General features: G+C 42.3%; 1 protein-coding gene across 1 annotated transcript; it reads left to right on the forward strand.

Moving 5' to 3' along the window:
• Positions 1-10,993: 10,993 nt before the first annotated feature.
• On the forward strand, positions 10,994-12,679 carry TPD52L3 (TPD52 like 3). The gene has a single exon (XM_077910943.1). The coding sequence runs from the start codon at positions 11,330-11,332 to the stop codon at positions 11,852-11,854; it is 525 nt and encodes a 174-aa protein (XP_077767069.1). The 5' UTR covers positions 10,994-11,329; the 3' UTR covers positions 11,855-12,679.
• The last annotated feature ends 8,380 nt before the right edge of the window (positions 12,680-21,059 follow it).

Below are 21,059 nucleotides of genomic sequence, written 5' to 3' on the forward strand. Positions count from 1 at the left end.
CCTCAGTGTCCATCAAAAGATGAATGGATAAAAAAGATGTGGTCTATGTATACAATGGAATATTACTCAGCCATTAGAAACGACAAATACCCACCATTTGCTTCGACGTGGATGGAACTGGAGGGTATTATGCTGAGTGAAATAAGTCAATCGGAGAAGGACAAACATTATATGGTCTCATTCATTTGGGGAATATAATAAATAGTGAAAGGAAATAAAGGGGAAAGGAGAAAAAGTGAGTGGGAAATATCAGAAAGGGAGACAGAACATGAGAGACTCCTAACTCTGGGAAACAAACAACGGGTGGTGGAAAGGGAGGTGGGCGGGGGGTGGGGATGACTGGGTGACGGGGACTGAGGAAGGCGCTTGATGGGATGAGCCCTGGGTGTTATGCTATATGTTGGCAAATTGAACTCCAATAAAAAAAATAAAAATAAATAAACTTGGCACATGCTCTAAAAAAAAAAAAGGCATTCAAATTAGCAAAGAAGTAGTCAAACTCTCCCTCTTCGCAGATGACATGATACTGCACATAGAAAACCCAAAATACTCCACCCCAAGATTGCTAGAACTCATACAGCAATTCGGCAGTGGGGCAGGAAACAATGCCCCAGAAAACAGTGGCATTTGTATGTACTAACAATGAAACTGAAGAAAGAGAAATTCAGGAATCAATCCCATTTACAATTGCACCTAAAAGCAGCATAAGATACCTAGGAATAAACCTAACCAAAGAGGTAAAGGATCTTTGCCCTCAAGACTACAGGACACTTCTGAAAGATATTGAGGAAGACACAAAGAGATGAAAAATATTCCATGTTCATGGATTGGAAGAATTAATATTGTGAAAATGTCAATGCTACCCAGGGTAATTTGCACATATAATGCAATCCCTATCAAAATACCATGGACTTTCTTCAGAGAGTTGGAACAAATCATCTTAAGATTTGTGTGGAATCAGAAAAGACCCTGAATAGCCAGGGGAATATTAAAAAAAGAAAATCAGAGCTGGGGGCATCACAATGCCAGATCACAAAGCTGTGATCATCAAGACTGTGTGCTGGCACATTACAGATACATAGATCAATGGAACAGAAGAGAGAACCCAGATATGGGCCTTCAACTCTATTGGCAACTAATATTCAACAAAGCAGAAAAGACTATCCACATGATAAAAGCCTCTTCAAAAAATGGTGTTGGGAAAATTGGACAGCCATGTGCAGAAGAATGAAACTAGACCATTCTCTTACACCATACACAAACATAAACTCAAAATGGATGAAAGACCTAAATGTAAGACATGAATCCATCAAAATCCTAGAGGAGAACACAGGCAACACCCTTTTTTAACTTGGCCACAGCAACTTCTTGCAAGATACATCTATGAAGGCAAGGAAAACAAAGCAAAACTGAATTATTGGGACTGAACCAAAATAAAAAGCTTCTGCACAGCAAAAGAAACAGTCAGCAAAACTAAAAGACAATCTACAAAATGAGAGAAGATATTTGCAAATGACATATCAGATAAAGGGCTAGTATCCAAGATCTATAAAGAACTTCTTAAACTCAACACCAAAGAAACAAACAATCCAATCATGAAATGGGCAAAAGACATGAAGAGAAATCTCACAGAGGAAGACATAGACATGGCCAACAAGCACATGAGAAAATGCTCTGCATCACTTGCCATCAGGGAAATACAAATCAAAACCACAATGAGATACCACCTCACACCAGTGAGAATGGGGAAAATTAACAAGAGAGGAAACAACAAATGTTGGAGAAGATGTGGATAGAGGAACCCTCTTGCACTGTTGGTGGGAATGTGAACTAGTACAGCCACTCTGGAAAACTATGTGGAGGTTCCTCAAAGAGTTAAAAATGGAACTGCCCTACGACCCAGCAATTGCACTGCTGAGGATTTACCCCAAAGATACAGATACAGTGAAAAGCCGAGACACCTGCACCCCGATGTTTATAGCAGCAATGTCCACAATAGCTAAACTGTGGAAGGAGCCTTGGTGTCCATGGAAAGGTGAATGGATAAAGAAGATGTGGTCTATATATACAATGGAATATTACTCAACCATTAGAGAGGATAGATACCCACCATTTGCCTCGACATGGATGGAACTGGAGGGTATTATGCTGAGTGAAGTGAATTGGAAAAAGACAATCATTATATGGTTTCACTCATTCAGGGAATCTAAGAAATAGTAAAAGGGAATAAAGGGGAAAGGAGAGAAAATGAATGAAAATATCAGTGAGGGAGACAGAACATGAGAGACTCATAACTCTGGGAAATGAACAAAGGGTTGTGGAAAGAGAGGTGAGAGGGATGATGGGGTGACTGGGTGATGGGCACTGAGGAGGGCACTTGACAGGATGAGCACTGGGTTTTATACTATATGTTGGCAAATCAAACTCCAATAAAAAATATTATAAATAAATAAATAAATAAATAAATAAATAAATAAATAAATAAAAACAAAGACTATCACAAGAGATGAAGGGCCTGCATAAATAAAGTCATGAGTGATAGAGGAGAGGTCACAACAAACACCCCACAGAAATATAAACAATCATAAGAGAATATTGTGGAAAAATTACATGCCAACCAACTGGCCAACCTGGAAGAAATGGATAAAATCCTAGAAACATACAAACTACCAAAACTGATACAGGAAGAAATAGAGAACTTGAGCAGATCCATAACCAGCAAAGAAATTGAATCAGTAATCAAAATCTCCCAACAAACAAAAGTCCAGGGCCAGATGACTTTCCAGGGCAATTTTTACCAGAGATTTAAAGAAAAATTAATAACTTATTTTTGTCAAACTCTTCCAAAAAATAGAAATGGAAGGAAAACTTCCAGATTCGTTTTACAAGGGCAGCATTACCTTGATTCCAAAACCAGACAAGACCCCACCAAAAAGGAGAATTATAGACCAATATCCCTGATGAATATGGATCCAAAAATTCTCAACAACATACTAGCAAATCAAATCCAAGAGTACACTAAAAGAGTCATTAACAAGAACAACAACAAAAAAAGAGTCATTCACTATAATCAAGTGGGATTTATTCCTAGACCGCAAGGGTAGTTCAACATTCACAAGTCAATCAACATGATACACCACATTAATGAAAAAATATGTATTCTTCCAATGCATGAGCATGAAATGTTTCCCCATCTCTTTGTGCTTCCTCAATTTCTTTCATAAGTGTTCTATAGTTTTTAGAGTACAGGTCCTTTACCTCTTCAGTTAGGTTTATTCCTAGGTATCTTCTGGTTTTTGGTGCAATTGTATACAGGGTCAATTTCTTAATTTCTTAATTTCTCTTTTTTTCAGTCTCATTGTTAGTGTATAAAAATGCACCTGATTTCTATGCATTGATTTTGTATCCTGCCACAATCCTGAATTGCCATATGAGTTATAGCAATTTTGTGGGTGGAGTCTTTTGGGTTTTCCATATGCAGTATTATGTATATGGTGAGAGTGAGAGTGACAGTTTAACTTCTTCTTTGCCAATGGAAAGTCTTTTATTTCTTTTTGTTGTCTGATTGCTAAGGCTAGGACTTCTAGTACTATGTTGAACGACAGTGGTGAGAGTGAACATCCTTGTCATGATCCTGACCTTAGGGGAGAAGCTCTCAATTTTCCCCATTGAGAATAATATTCGCTGTGGGATTTTTGTATATGGCTTTTATAATATTGAGGTATTTTCCCTCTATCCCTACATTGAAGAGTTTTAATCAAGAAGGGATGCTATAAAGGGATACTGTATTTTGTCAAATGATTTTTCTGTCTCAATTAAGAGGATCATATGATTCTTGTCTTTTATTAATGTGTTCTATCATGGTGATTAATTTGCAAATGTTGAACCACCCTTGTATCCCAGGAATAAATTCCATTTGGTCATGATGAACAATCCTTTTAATGTACTGTTAGATCCTACTGGCTAGTATCTTCATGAGTATTAAAGTTTGGACTATACTAGTCCAAACTGGATACTGGATAGTATAAAAGTTTGGAAGTTTTCCTTCCATTTATTACAGCAGATATGTAAAAAATGCTATTTCCTTCTGTTCTTTCTTTCAGAAAGGAGAGAGGAACCAGTGAAAACCAAAATCCATTCTTATTCAGCCATGTAAAAAAGATTGAAATCCTTCCATTTGCAACAACAATGGATGGACCTAGAGAGTATAATGAAATAAACCAGAAGGAGAAAGACAAATGCCATATGATTTCATTCATATGTTGAATTTAAGAAACAAAACAAATGAGCAAAGGAAAAGACACACACACACACACACACACACACACACACACTCAATACAAGAAACAGACTCAAACAGACTCCCAACTATAGAGAACAAACTGATGGTTACCAGACAGGCAATGGAGGAGGGGAAAGGGTTAAATATGTGATGGGGATTAAAGAGTGCATTTGTCATGATGAGCACTGGGTGATATATGGAATTGTTGAATCACTATATTGTACACCTGAAACTAATATGACACTATATGTTTATACTGGAATTTTAAAAGATCTATTTATATGAGAGAGAGAGAGAGAGAAAGAAAGAAAGAAAGAAAGAAAGAAAGAAAGAAAGAAAGAAAGAAAGAAGAAAGAAAGAAAGAAAGAAAGAAAGAAAGAAAGAAAGAAAGAAAGAAAGAAAGAAAGAAAGAAAGAAAGAAAGAAAGAGAAAGAAAGAAAGAAACTCACAGGGAGGGGGAGAGGGAGAGAGAAACTTTATCAGACTCCTTGCTGAGCTTGGAGCCCAGTTCAAGGCTTGATTTCAGGACCTTAAGATCATGACCTGAGCTGAAACCAAGAGTGGGACAACCAATCAACTGTGTCACCCAGGGGCCCCTGGAATTTAAAAAACTTTTAATAACAAAGATATTCTAGACAGAAAAGACTACTCTCTCCCCAAATAAAAGAAAGCCCATTCTGAATTCCAGTAGAAGACTCAAGCAGAGCCATTAGTGTTTGTAGCTTGTTGCATTACTACTGTATTCCTTTAATTCTAAAATGCACATTTTGTGATATTTTAATGTTTCTAAAATTGGGATTTCATCTTAAAATCAATGTATGCTTTAATAGAGTAGGTTTTCCCCCTAGAAACCTCTTATTAAAATGGAGAGGTACAATTGATTGTATCTCAGAATCAAGAAAATAAAGTAATTATGCTGTTGCCATAGCAGGGGTGACAATTTTAAGACCAGAATAGCTAAGCAACCAGGGAATAGAGTACAGTCTTTAGGTTTTTCATGTTACAGCAAATCCACCACAATGACCCTAACCTTAAAAAATCATGAGTTTTCTATTAATAACCTGATTATTCCCAGGCCTTTGTAATCTGCAGTTATGTCAGTCAAGCTGCATTGCCGCCCCCGCCCCAGCATCCACATTTTGCTGGTTCAAAACCGTCAGTGCCAAGCTTCAGGACTTCAGCACCCCAACCACAAGTCTTCCCAGTCAGTTCTGGGGGTCCTCTATGTTCAGGGCTAGCCTTTCCATGTACTTCTACTCGGTCCTCTCTGTAGATGTCCACTCTGTGCCGAGTCACGAGGAAAGATGTATCTCCTGGTATACAAAATCTAAATATTATCCAGATAAATTTTCCTGCTTGGTTAAGGGTCAAGTAGTCTGGTCCTACTGCAGGTATTCTAGCAGCAGTCTACACATGTTGGAATTGCATGTAATCCAGAAAGTGTGTTGGTTGGGGAGGAGGGTGATAGTGAGAAGCAAGTCCCAATCTTGTCTTTTTACAATCTCCTGCTCTCTTTTATGGCATCCTCTGAACTTCTAGATTGTAACTACAACACGCAAAGCCCTCAGTCCCTTCACAAAACACAAACAATCTATATCTACTAGCCCATAACTGACCAAATCTTCACTGGCTCGCATACCAGCTTTGCCCACTTTCTTTCCTAGACGACTCCCCACTGTTGCCCCAGTATTTATCTTCCACCATGCTATTTTCCAACATATAAAAAGAAAACAAAAGTCAAACTTCTAGGAAGGGAGAATCAGTAGCCCCACACTTTCCTCATCCAAATGAAAAAAAGGGAAATGAGAACATCCTACACCGTGAAATTCCCTCTAAAGTTTGCCCATTCTGCCTTTTATTAAGCTTAGTTCCTAGGCTTCTTTGCCCTTCATCCTAAACCAAGAGGGCAGGTTCTCGTTCAAAGTCTGTGAGAATTCCTGAAACACTAGCATTTCTGCAAGCATCAAAGGAAAATTTTATTTTCTAGAACAAAATGCAGTGTTTAAGGAGCACCTGCTACATTCTGTAGACCTTTATATATACACCTAACATCTTTATGTTTCCAACCAGAAGAATTTTTGTTTTTAATCTATGGAAAGTTCTACATCTTTTGATCATTTTCTTTTTCTTATCTCCACCTCTCCATCTCCCTGTCATTTCTCTTCTTCTAGGATCTGTATGACAAAATTGCTAACAAGCCCATTCACCCTATACGTATCATCTCATGAAAATAGGCAGCTGTGGGAAGGAGAACAGATTCTAAATTTTAATTTCATTCCTGTGGGGATTCCTGCCACAACTCTATACACCATCAAAGAGAGTGAATAACAGTAACTCCAACTTAATATCCTGACTGCATGTTTGGGCTTCAGAAAGGAAAATCCTATTCTATAATATAGCTAGTATTTTTAAAGCTAATTAGTCCATGTAGAAGGGCTGCTGAAAGGAAATGTCATCCAAAATGAAGACAAACTCAACAACTGAAATATAAGTATTGGTAGTAATAATGCTTGCAGCTGTAAACTGCAGAAAATATTCCAGTTCATATGGAGAAAATCTCTGTTGGGGGGTGGTGACACACTGCATATATTATTGATGGAACTGGGTAATGATATGAGATAGTAGTGAAAATAACTTCCAAACTGAAATCAAACATACTATTCTGGCTTTTCACAAGAAAGGTCCAACTACCAATTTTCTCTTCCTACTCTTGATACATTCTGACTGGCTTAGGGTTTCAATTACATGCCTTATTTTCAGGCTTAATTAAATATTTAAACATTTTTTTCTGGTATTCAGCTAAAATTAACAAAATGTTCATGGTGGAAGTTCTGCAGTATCAGAAATAAGCCCTAGAGAACTCACTATGGTTAAATCTAACAGTGCAATTGATTGGCCAGCAGAGTGAATTGTCAGTTCTTCAGAAGCAATCTTAACCACCAATGTGGATTATTTTACAAGTTGGTGTAATCAGGAAGCTCTATATTGATCCTTTATAACAAAAGAATTCCAATGATTAAAACTGCTGGCATTGGTACAAGTCTCTAGTCATTTCTAGACTCAAGTATCAGTTAGTACAATCTCACTTTTTTTATCCCAAACAATCCAGACCTGGTGAAGGCTATGGCTTTGCTTTTACATTCAAGTTTCAATAATTTATTTATAAATCATAACATACAAACTACTAAACAGTAGTAGGGTGAAAAAAACATGATTTTTGTTGTACCATTTACCTTTATGTTTAAGAAGGACTGATATATAAATTCATCACTCTTACTAGAGAAATAAGTAACATTCATTCTTTACTAAAAACCGGTCAATAGGGCAGGTCTATTTTTAACTATTTGAGGAACCTCCACAAAGTTTTCCAGAGTGGCTGCACCAGTTCACATAGACCTGCCCTACGACTCAGCAATTGCACTGCTGGGGATTTACCCCAAAGATACAGATGCAATGAAACGCCGGGACACCTGCACCCTGATGTATTTATAGCAGCAATGTCCACAATAGCCAAACTGTGGAAGGAGCCTTGGTGTCCATCGAAAGATGAATGGATAAAGAAGATGTGGTTTATGTATACAATGGAATATTACTCAGCCATTAGAAATGACAAATACCCACCATTTGCTTCAACGTGGATGGAACTGGAGGGTATTATGCTGAGTGAAGTAAGTCAATCGGAGAAGGACAAACATTATATGGTCTCATTCATTTGGGGAATATAAATAATAGTGAAAGGGAATAAAAGGGAAGGGAGAAGAAATGGGTAGGAAATATCAGAAAGGGAGACAGAACATGAAGACTTCCAACTCTGGGAAACGAACTAGGGGTGGTGGAAGGGGAGGAGGGCAGGGGGGTGGGGGTGAATGGGTGATGGGCACTGAGACGGGCACTTGACGGGGTGAGCACTGGGTGTTATTCTGCAGTTGGCAAATTGAACACCAATAAAAAATAAATTTATTATTTAAAAAAACTATAAAAAAAATGAAAAATAAGTAAAAATAAAATAAAAACCGGTCAATAATGTTTTCCTTGGAAATAAAAGATAGCAAACTGTTATAGGATTGAAAATAATTCTCAAACGCTTTCTTCACAGGTTACTGAAACAAATATTTTGGCTGTTTTTAGTACCTAAATAGCATCAATAAGCTATTAGCTTCAGATTAACAACTTTGTGAACCTTTTTATGTGATATAAATTATTTCACTGTCTGAACATGAGAGACTCCTAACTCTGGGAAACGAACAGGGGTAGTGGAAAGGGAGGTGGGCGGGGGGTGGGGGTGACTGGGTGACAGGCACTGAGGGGAGCACTTGATAGGATGAGCACTGGGTGTTATGCTCTATGTTGGCAAATTGAGCTCCAATAATAAAATAAAATAAAATAAAAAATTATTTCACTGTCTAAACTAGAGATGTAAGATTCTAAAACCACGGGGCAATAGTTCAATATTTTACAACTTAATAGGATAGTTTATTCAAACAATTGGTTAGAATCACTGTAAATTAAATGAAATTTCATTAGACAGATCTACATTTTCAAAAAATAAATGTTTTGTATATGGTTATACATAAGCCTAATAAAATGGATTGTCTATTGTGTTACTTATTTGCACAGGTAGGTCTATTCATGAGGTCAAAACAATGCTAGCTAGCTAGGAGGCCCCCTTCCAGAGGCCATGTTTTGTTTTGGATCATTACACTACTTACAAGAATCAAAGTTTAACAAGAGATTTCATTCTTTGAACTGAAGTGCATGGAAGCATAGAAAAAGAACAGGCAGTGAAGCTGGTAGCTGAAATAGTTAAAGAAGGATAATCAAACGCAAATTCAAATCTGGTCATTTGGGGGTTTTTTGTGGGGGTTTTTTTGTATATTTTTTTTATTGGAGTTCAATTTGCCAACATAAAGCATAACACCCAGTGGTCATCCCATTAAGTGCCCCCCTCAGTGCCCATCACCCAGTCACCCCAACCCTCTGCCCACCTCTCTTTCCACCACCCCTTGTTCATTTCCCAGATTTAGGTGTCTCTCATGTTCTGTCACCCTCACTGATATTTCCCACTCTCAAATCTGGTCATTTGAAATCTTAACTTTGAATGGACAATGTGTGTTTCATGTTATTTAGCTTAATTCAGGGTGTTCTTTAACTTTCATCCACAGTTTTGAAAGAGTTCCAATTCAAAGAGAGCATTCCTGAAACCACTAGTGTTTCTGCAGGCAATGGAGGAAAAGTTCACTCTGTGGAATAAAACATTTTTTTTAAGATTTTTTTTTTTTATTCATGAGGGACACAGGGGGAGAAGCAGAGAAACTGGCGAGGGAGAAGCAGGCTGCCTGACAGGAGCCTAATGCAGGACTCCATCCCAGGACCCCAGGATCACAACCTGAGTCAAAGGCAGACACTCAACCATTGAGCCACCCAGGTGCCCCAAACAAAACACTTTTTAGGCAGTCCTTGCTGCCCTTTTCAGGCCTTTATACCCATAGCCAAACTTTCATGCTTTCAACAAGAACAATCCTCTTTTTTTTTAATCTAAAGAAGTACACACTTCAGAGCAAGATGTAATAAACACTACTAAGTTATGTGAAAGAGTTATTTAATATAAACCCAAAAGGCTTAAGTTAGTTTGGATGCCCAGCTAGATGCTTCACTGTAGCTACATAGGGCATGTGTATGGCAAATGCTGGAATTTGCTAAGGATCACATCATGTACCATAAGATCAAGCTTGCAGTAACTACCAGAATCTCCAACAAAATCACTAGAACCTAAAGCTTGCTCAAGGCTATTCCCTGGGAATGGGCAGCCTAGCAATGGACTAAGTGATAGGTGATCACCTGCCCTCACTGGATTAAAGTCCTGATTTTTCCACTGTATGAATTATAAGCTCTGACTGGAAATAAGGGATATGGCAGTTTTATATCCAGACAGACACTATCCAACTATGACTTTACTTTGCAGACCATTTCCCACATCTGATAGCCATGTGTGTGGGCAGACATGCTTTCAGAAATAAGTGGCTGATTGGGAAGAAAAAAAAAGCAACTGCAATATTAAAAACCCACACACTGTCCATGTGCATATGTCTTATTTCTCTTCTCCTAAATTCTGAGTATAGTAGTCTTTGCTTTTATTAAGCTTAAAATTGCCACAACAATTAGGGATTTACTTGTTCTCCTTCTCTCTCCTCCTAAAAATAACAGGCAACTATGACTGGTCAGACTCCCTTTCTGAGTTTCACTATCCGAAGCCTCTGGCACCGTTGATACTTCAAGCCACAGGAGCATGCATGTTCATCATCACCTAGACTCAAGATTATGAGGAGCCTTCAAATCTACATTATGAGAAGTCCTAGGAGTTTCTCGGGCTCTTTTGTAGCCAGGGAAGGGAAAATGGAATTTATGAGTTCTAAACTCTGTGCCCCCACTCCTGGGCAGTTTTCATTTGTTTTCTGTATTGGGCTTTTTAAATAAATTTCTGTTCTTACAAAGGGTTCAACTGATTTTCAAGAGTTTGGCCAAGTCTGGGGTGGTGCAAAGAGGTCTGTAAAGGAAGCCAGACTTTGTTCGAAGGAGGAGATCTATCCTGGACTGTGGCAAAAGGAAAAATACCTCTCTTCTCTGATAATAATCTGCGCACTGACCACCTCACATGTTCATTGTGACGTGGAAACACCACCAGGAGTGTGCAGTCATTTCGGGGGAGTCCAGGGTTCCTTCAACCCGGAAACCCCGCCTAGCGCCCTGAGCTCCCAGGGCCTGCCCTGCCCCTGCCCGCCCACTCCCTCCCTCCACCCAGAAGTGGATGCACTGAGCCGACGCATCCCCCCTGCATGTCAGTGACTTGAGGCCCACCGAGGAGACCCGCCCACCCACTACCATATGGATCCATCCCCCCCAGAGTCCTGTTACACCAGCCGGGAGTCGGACCCTACAGGGTTGGATTTCCACTCTGCTGGCCGAGATTCTCTCTCCGCTGGCCACCAGTTCAACTCTCTGTACCAGGAACTGGACCTGGACTCTCTTCATGAAGATCTTTCCTAGTCCATGCCGGGCACCACGACAGAGACTTCAGCGAGCGCCCCTGAATCCTGCCAGACTGCCGAAGCAGAGGATCTCCCAGGGGCTGCACGAAAGGAGCTCAAATCCGAGCTCACTAAATTGGAGGAGGAAATTGTAACCCTACGCCACACTCTGGCAGCCAAAGAAAGGCGTTGCACGGAGCTCAAAAGGAAGCTGGGCCTCCTAGCCTTGGTGGCACTAAGGCAGAATCCGTCCAAGAGCTGGCACAACGTTCAAGTGTCCGATGTTTACATGAAACAAAAGACGCCAGCTGCCGTGTCCACCATGGGCTCTGCTGTTTGCAGGAAGCTTGGAGACATGAAGAAGTCAGCCACATTCAGATCCTTTGAAGGTCTGATGGGAGCGATCAAATCCAGAGTTGCTGGTGGAAGAGAGCTCGCCAGGGACTGCCTGCCTTCTTCAGCTGGGAGTGGGGACGATCTCCCGGCTTCAGGCAGTAGGGATGACCCACTCCCACTTACCCAGAGTGGGAATGACCCAATCCAATGAAGTAGACTTGATCAAGTTCTGAGGAGTGGAGATGATCTGGTTGCAGGCAGTGGGCATGATTTGCTGCCCTTTCTGGAGCCAGAATGAGCCCCTTGGTAACCTTGCCTGGCCACCTAACCAGTGCAAGAACCCCCTTTTCTCATCAAAAACAAGCAACTAAACCACCCTTGTAAAGTTAATTGAGGAAATGGACAGAGTCCAGTTTTGAGAAAAGTAATTCCCATTTGTACATAGGCATTTGCTGCTGTTGGGGTAGAGAACCCAACATCTTGTACCCAGTTGTTTTACACTAAAGTTGGTAGGTGAAATGTATCACTACACTATCCTTCTGGATAAAACTTCTCTTTGCTTGGGCATATATTACAACACGTCACTACCTAAAGGTAGTCCCTCTAATCTAAGAAGGTGATCCTGTTTTGTTGATTCTTGAATGCTTCCCTATTCCTTTGATTTTCCTATAAGCAAAACCAAAAACACAACAAATGCATTAGGTAAACTGTAAAGGCACATTTGTGTATCTCAACCCTCCATGGATATCCAAACACAAACTTTGCTTCAATTAAAACAAGATGTTCACCTGTTCTACATGGTTGTTTCTTTGTAGTGTCCATAAGCCAAAATGGTTTTTCTGTGCTGAAGAACAAAAGACAGACTTCCGGCATACATAAAGTTAAAGTAGCCCAACAGGCAAAGGTTTTGACCTTATACTGCAGAAAACTTTGTGTTAGGGAAAATCTCAGACTGACATCATGGACCAAACCCAAAATATGTTCTATTTTATTCAATAATTCAAGCAAATGAACAGTTTCCCCCAATAAATCTTCAACTCCCTAAGAGAAGTAAAGAACATATCTCTTTTTATTCATCATTGTATTCCCATGCCTGGCTTAGGGTAGATGTTCAAAAAACACTTGAATTAATGAAGGAATTAATATCACCTACTTCAGACATCAAATCTTGGATCAAAGAGGTTATCAACAACATGTTGACAAGTTCCTCCAACTTCTTTTTTTTAAGATTTTATTTATTTATTCATGAGAGAGACAGATTGAGAGAGAGGCAGACACAGGCAGAGGGAGAAGCAGGCTCCATGCAGGAAGCCTTATGTGGCCTCGATCCGGAGTCTCCAGGTTCATGCCCTGGGCTGATGGCAGCACTAAGCCGCTGAGCCACCCAGGCTGCCCTCCTCCTACTTTTAAACAAAGCATTTTGCTTCCCTATTCAAAGATAATTTAAGACTACCATATGTCAGGCTCTGAAGGCACAGAAATTAGACATAGTCTATGCTCTCTAGAAACAAATTTTCAAATCACTATGACTCTGCATTGGGCGCTACAATAGAGAAAGTCTATGAAGAAAGTAGTTTCAACTCTGCCTTGATAGGTCAGAAAGGAATTCAGAGAGGCAGAAAGTCAGAGGATACTAGCTGGAATTTACCAGACAAGAGTAGAATACTCCAGGCAATATCCAGAGAAACTAAGTCATGTAGGAATGTAATAGAATGGCATGCTTCAGGAAATACCAATAAGTCATTGGGTCTAGAGAGAGATGAGGGTAGAGAAATAGCATGGGCAAGATAAGAGTCTGATATGCTCTCAGAAAGTATTCTGTAGGATATAGAAAGGTATTAAAGGTACTCAAATCAAATGTGTTTTAGATCACTCTGGTCTCTATCTTTGGAATTTACAAGTTTCACTATTAAATGTTGAGGTGTTGAATGGTTTTTACTGATTTTTTTGGGGGGTGGGGCATCTCTATCTCCTGGATCTGAATGCCTGTTTCTCTCTCCACGTTAGAGGAGTTCTCAGCTATGATTTGTTCAAATACACTTTCTGGTCCTCTGTCCTTTTCAGCGCCCTCCCGAGCTCTAATTAAACAGATTTTTCCTTCTGAGGCTGTCGTTTATTTCCCTTAACCTTTCCTCATGATCTTTTAATTGTTTTTCTCCTTTTTCCTCAGCTTCCTTCCTTGCCATCAACTTGTCTTCTAGGTCACTCACTCCTTCTTCTGCCTCGTTAACCCTCGTCGTTAGGACCTCCAGTTTGGATTGCATCTCATTGAATTGATTTTTAATTTCGGCCTGATTAGATCTAAATTCTGCAGTCATGAAGCCTCTTGAATCCTTTATGCTTTTTTCCAGAGCCACCAGTAGCTTTATAATTGTGCTTCTGAATTGACTTTCTGACATCGAATTGTAATCCAAATTCTGTAACTCTGTGGGAGAGAGTACTATTTTCTGATTCTTTCTTTTGTGGTGAGTTCTTCTTTCTAGTCGTTTTGCTCAGTGCAGAGTGGCTAAAAACAAGTTGTACTGGTAAAAGGAAGGGAAAAAAAGAGGAAAAAAGGGAAAGAAAAAAACAAAGAACGAAAAACAAAACAAACAAACACAAAAAAAAAAACAAGTAGAGGTACCCTCTGGTTCTATATACTGTAAATCCCTGCACTTCCCCTGGAGCTTCACAGCGCTGCTGGGTGGAGAACTTGCCCTTCCCCGTCCTTCCAGCTGGTCTTCTGGGGCGGGGCCTGCTGAGCCGGTTCTCAGGTGTGTGCACCTGGGGAGATGCTCCGCCCCTGCTGCTGACCCCGTGAGACCCCCGTCCCCTGGCGGCCCCGCCCCTCCCAGGCGCAGGGTGACCCAGGAGGGACAACCCCGCTGGCGGCGGCCGGGTCCCCAGCCCCGGCGTCAGCTCCCGCGGTACCGACCGCAGCTCCCCGTCCGCACCGGCCTGGATGCTCCGGGGCGGGGGGCGCGGCCCCGCACAGCTCGGGGGCGCCCGGCGGCGGCGGCAGGAGCGTCCCCGCCGTCCCGGGCCCTCCCCGCCTCCCCGCCTCCCCGCCTCCCCGTCCCGGGGGGAGCGCAGGGTCCCGGCCGTGTCCCCCGCGCCCTGGGCTCCGGGGCCTGCGCTGCTGGGGTCGCTCCCGGGGCCGCGGCTCCCGAAGGCAGCAGGGCGCAGCCCCCTCCGCCCGGAGCCCCCGCCCGCCCGGCTGCTCCCCGAGGCCCCGCCGGGCGCTCCAGCCCTTTCCCGCGCTCGGCCCGCGGGGTGTGGGGCGCCCTGCCCCGGGCGCACGTCCTGCCAGTGACCCCGGGAGGCTGGAGGCCCCACTGCCCACCCTGAGATCCTGCCCGAGTTCCTGCGAGCCCCTTTCCGTCCGGGAAGATTGGTAAAGTTCCTGATTCTCCAGGACTGGGCTTTCCTGTCCTGGGGGCTCCCGCCCCCCAGCCTTAGCCCGGCTCCTCGCGGGGCCCCTCCCCCACTGGATTCTTTCTTATTTTTATTTTTTCCGCCTTCCTACCTTGTTAGAAGTACAAACTCTTCCCTCTGTAGTGTTCCAGCTGTTCTCTCTTTAAATCTCAGGCCAAATTCGTAGGTGTTCAGGATGATTTGAAAGTTATCTAGGTAAGTTGGTGGAGACAGGTGACTTGGGGACCCTACTCCTCTGCCATCTTCCACTCTGGTCTCTATGGAAATAGATTGAGGAGTATTTAAGAGGTAGAATCTCTGACTTAGGAAACAACTGCAAAAAAGAGAGGGATGGATAGATTTGCAAGTTGATAAGAATGTAGAATTAAAGAGTTAATACTAGCAATGCTGGAGCTGCACGTTTGCTTTGCTTTGGCTCTTCTATTGGATTTCAGCTTACCTGCAACAACTGTCATGGACATCAAATAAAATGCCTCCCTCCATGAACATGTGGATACTGGATTAACGGTTTCCTCCAGACTTCCTCTTTTCTACTTGCTTCTACTCTTCTTACGCATTGCTTCCTCTCATTCTTCTCATTCTGTGGTCTATCTTCATAATTTGATCCTTCTGTTCATCTAGCCCTATTTGGATCTTGTAACCCAGTTTCAGTCTATTTAACTTTAACCTCACCACTTTTTGAGATGCAATTTCCACTAGTGTATGGAATATGTGTACCCTCAAAGATGCCCATTCCTAGGTCTGGCTCAACTCCTAAGAACCACTGGTTGGGAGGGATATTGTAATAAAACTCCCTGAGGCTCTCAGTTTTCTTGATCTTCCATTGCCTATATGAGTGTAGAAGTTGGGGTAGAAGGTAGAGACAAGGGTTGAAAGTTCTAACTCTCACAGATGATACTCCACATGCAATTGGAAGGATGGGAGTAGAATACCAAGCCCCTGTATATTATCATCATACATACCCCAGCATATTGCTAGCATCACTTCCAGAGAAATTCACCAGCAACTTCTGGAGGCTACTTCTAAGCTCCAGATTTGACAAAAACTATATCACATACCTACTCTCACGGCTTTCATATACTGCAGAGAGGCAGCAGTAGCCACTGGCCCAGAACTTTGTAGGTGTTCTTGATGGTTCTACCCATGAAGAAGATGGTGCCATGTGTTGATTATGCTAGAGTATGAGGTCAGTTGTATCTGTGCTATGAAAGTATAGTTCTTGCTCATGAACTCCAGTGTTAGAAAAAAGAATGAGTGCCATTCTATCAAAACTACTGGGCCTGGGGCACAGGTTTCTGCTCAGGTTGTGATCTCATAGGTAGTGAGATTCAGCCTCATGTTGAGCTCCATGCTCAGCAGAGGGTCTGCTTGAAGATTCTCTCCCTCTGCCCCTCCCCATCCTCTCTGTCTCAAATAAATCTTTAAAAAAAAATAATGGAGCCTCAATGCAGTCACCATCTGAGACCATGCCCCATTCCTGCTAACTAAATACTTGGTGGGAAACTCAGAGATGCCATAACTTCCAGTGTTCGGAGCCTCACTCACATAAGCCAAGGGAAGAGTGGAAGAATGCCTTACAGATAATGGTGAGCTACTATAAGCACATTATTATACCTCTTGATAACCTCTCAAAGATTACTAAGTAGGTCCCTAAAACAGTAAAATACGTCTAGCAGTTCCTGAGAGTTCACCAGGTAATTTAAAAGTTCATTCCCTGTTAATTTCTATTACTATTTAAATAATTGAGCATCTCGGGGAGGGGTAAGATGGCAGAAGAGTAGGGTCTCCAAATCACCTGTCCCAACCAAATTACCTAGAAAACCTTCAAATTATCCTGAAAATCTATCAATTCGGCCTGAGATTTAAAGAGAGAACACCTGGAAGGCTACAGTGAGAAGAGTTCACGCTTCTATCAAGGTAGGAAGACGTGGAAAAAGAAATAAAGGAACAAAAAGGCCTCCAAGGGGGAGGGGCCCCGCGAGGAGCCGGGCTGAGGCCGGGGCGAGTGTCCCCAGGACAGGAGAGCCCCGTCCCGGAGGAGCAGGAGCTGCACCGACCTTCCCGGGCGGAAAGGGGCTCGCGGGGAGTTGGAGCAGGACCCAGGAGGGCGGGGGTGCCCTCGGGCTCCCGGGGACACTAACAGACACCTGCGCCCCGGGAGAGTGCGCCGAGCTCCCTAAGGGCTGCAGCGCGCACGGGGGACCGGAGCAGCTGGAGGGGCTCGGGCGGCGGCTCCGCGGAGGGGGCTGCGGGGCGGGAGCGCGAATCCAACAGCGCAGGCCCCGGAGCACAGGGCGCCGGGACAGAGCCCAGGATCCCGCCTCCCCCGGGACAGGCAGAGGCCGGGAGGGCCCAGGACAGCAAGGACGCTCCTGCCCGGAGCTGAGCAGATCAGCGGCCCCGCCCCGGAGCCTCCAGGCCCTGCAGACGGAGAGCTCCGGAGTTCCTGCGGGGGCTGAATCCAGGGCTCCAGAGCTGGCCCCGCCACTGTGGTTGTTCCTCCTGGGGCCTCACGGGGTAAACCACCCCCACTGAGCCCTGCACCAGGCGGGGGGCAGAGCAGCTCCCCCAAGTGCTAACACCTGAAAATCAGCACAACAGGCCCCTCCCCCAGAAGACCAGCTAGACGGACAAGTTCCAGGGGAAGTCAAGGGACTTAAAGTACACAGAATCAGAAGATACTCCCCCGTGGGTTTTTTGTTTTGTTTTGTTTTGCTTTGCTTCTTGATTTATTTGCTTCCCCCACCCTTTTTTTCCCTTTCTTTTTCTTCTTTTTTTCTTTTTTTCTTCCTTTTTTTTCTCTTTCTCTTTTCTTTCCTTCTTTCTCTCCTCTCTTTTTCTCCTTTTCCCAATACAACTTGCTTTTGGCCACTCTGCACTGAGAAAAATGACTAGAAGGAAAACCTCACCTCAAAAGAAAGAATCAGAAACGGTCCTCTCTCCCACAGAGTTACACAATCTGGATTACAATTCAATGTCAGAAAGCCAATTCAGAAGCACTATTATACAGCTACTGGTGGCTCTAGAAAAAAGCATAAAGGACTCAAGAGACTTCATGACTGCAGAATTTAGAGCTAATCAGGCAGAAATTTAAAAATCAATTGAATGAGATGCAATCCAAACTAGAAGTCCTAACGACGAGGGTTAACAAGGTGGAAGAACGAGTGAGTGACATAGAAGACAAGTTGATGGCAAAGAGGGAAACTGAGGAAAAAAGAGACAAACAATTAAAAGACCATGAAGATAGATTAAGGGAAATAAACGACAGCCTGAGGAAGAAAAACCTACGTTTAATTGGTGTTCCCGAGGGCGCCGAAAGGGACAGAGGGCCAGAATATGTATTTGAACAAATTCTAGCTGAAAACTTTCCTAATCTGGGAAGGGAAACAGGCATTCATATCCAGGAAATAGAGAGATCCCCCGCTAAAATCAATAAAAACCGCTCAACACCTCGACATTTAGTAGTGAAGCTTGCAAATTCCAAAGATAAAGAGAAGATCCTTAAAGCAGCAAGAGACAAGAAATCCCTGACTTTTATGGAGAGGAGTATTAGGGTAACAGCAGACCTCTCCACAGAGACCTGGCAGGCCAGAAAGGGCTGGCAGGATATATTCAGGGTCCTAAATGAGAAGAACATGCAACCAAGAATACTTTATCCAGCAAGACTCTCATTCAAAATGGAAGGAGAGATAAAGAGCTTCCAAGACAGGCAGGAACTGAAAGAATATGTGACCTCCAAACCCGCTCTGCAAGAAATTTTAAGGGGGACTCTTAAAACTCCCCTTTAAGACGAAGTTCAGTGCAACAATCCACAAAAACAAGGACTGAATACATATCATGATGACACTAAACTCATATCTCTCAATAGTAACTCTGAACGTGAACGGGCTTAATGACCCCATCAAAAGGCGCAGGGTTTCAGACTGGATAAAAAAGCAGGACCCATCTATTTGCTGTCTACAAGAGACTCATTTTAGACAGAAGGACACCTACAGCCTGAAAATAAAAGGTTGGAGAACCATTTACCATTCAAATGGTCCTCAAAAGAAAGCAGGGGTAGCCATCCTTATATCAGATAAACTAGAATTTACCCCGAAGACTGTAGTGAGAGATGAAGAGGGACACTATATGATACTTACAGGATCTATCCAACAAGAGGACTTAACAATCCTCAATATATAGGCCCCGAATGTGGGAGCTGCCAAATATATCAATCAATTAATAACCAAAGTGAAGAAATACTTAGATAATAATACAGTTATGCTTGGTGACTTCAATCTAGCTCTTTCTATACTCGATAGGTCTTCTAAGCACAACATCTCCAAAGAAACGAGAGCTTTAAATGATACACTGGACCAGATGGATTTCACAGATATCTACAGAACTTTACATCCAAACTCAACTGAATACACATTCTTCTCAAGTGCACATGGAACTTTCTCCAGAATAGACCACATACTGGGTCACAAATTGGGTCTGAACCGATACCAAAAGATTGGGATCATCCCCTGCATATTCTCTGATCATAATGCCTTGAAATTAGAACTAAATCACAACAAGAAGTTTGGAAGGACCTCAAACACGTGGAGGTTAAGGACCATCCTGCTAAAAGATGAAAGGGTCAACCAGGAAATTAAGGAAGAATTAAAAAGTTTCATGGAAACTAATGAGAATGAAGATACAACCTTTCAAAATCTTTGGGATGCAGCAAAAGCAGTCCTAAGGGGGAAATACATCTCAATACAAGCAACCATTCAAAAACTGGAAAGAACTCAAATACAAAAGCTAACCTTACACATAAAGGAGCTAGAGAAAAAACAGCAGATAGATCCTAAACCCTGGAGAAGACGAGAGTGAATAAAGATTCGAGCAGAACTCAACGAAATCGAGACCATAAGAACTGTGGAACAGATCAACAGAACCAGGAGCTGGTTCTTTGAAAGAATTAATAAGATACATAAACCATTAGCCAGCCTTATTAAAAAGAAGAGAGAGAAGACTCAATAAAATCATGAATGAGAAAGGAGAGATCACTACCAACACCAAGGAAATACAAATGATTTTAAAAACATATTATGAACAGCTATACGCCAATAAATTAGGCAATCTAGGAGAAATGGATGCATTCCTGGAAAGCCACAAACTACCAAAACTGGAACAGGAAGAAATAGAAAACCTGAACAGGCCAATAACCAGGGAGGAAATTGAAGCAGTCATCAAAAACCTCCCAAAACACAAGAATCCAGGGCCAGATGGCTTCCCAGGGGAATTCTATCAAACGTTTAAAGAAGAAACCATACCTATTCTCCTAAAGCTGTTTGGAAAGATAGAAAGAGATGGAGTACTTCCAAATTCGTTCTATGAGGCCAGCATCACCTTAATTCCAAAACCAGACAAAGACCCCACCAAAAAGGAGAATTACAGACCAATATCCCTGATGAACATGGATGCAAAAATTCTCAACAAGATACTGGCCAATAGGATACAACAGTACATTAAGAAAATTATTCACCATGACCAAGTAGGATTTATCCCTGGGACACAAGGCTGGTTCAACACCCGTAAAACAATCAATGTGATTCATCATATCAGCAAGAGAAAAACCAAGAACCATATGATCCTCTCATTAGATGCAGAGAAAGCGTTTGACAAAATACAGCATCCATTCCTGATCAAAACTCTTCAGAGTGTAGGGATAGAGGGAACATTCCTCAACATCTTAAAAAACATCTACGAAAAGCCCACAGCAAATATCATTCTCAATGGGGAAGCACTGGGAGCCTTTCCCCTAAGATCAGGAACAAGACAGGGATGTCCACTCTCACCACTGCTATTCAACATAGTACTGGAAGTCCTAGCCTCAGCAATCAGACAACAAAAAGACATTAAAGGCATTCAAATTGGCAAAGAAGAAGTCAAACTCTCCCTCTTCGCCGATGACATGATACTCTACATAGAAAACCCAAAAGCCTCCACCCAAGATTGCTAGAACTCATACAGCA

Source organism: Canis aureus, chromosome 10 (genome assembly GCF_053574225.1).
Source record: "Canis aureus isolate CA01 chromosome 10, VMU_Caureus_v.1.0, whole genome shotgun sequence".
NCBI classification, from domain to species: Eukaryota; Metazoa; Chordata; class Mammalia; order Carnivora; family Canidae; genus Canis; species Canis aureus.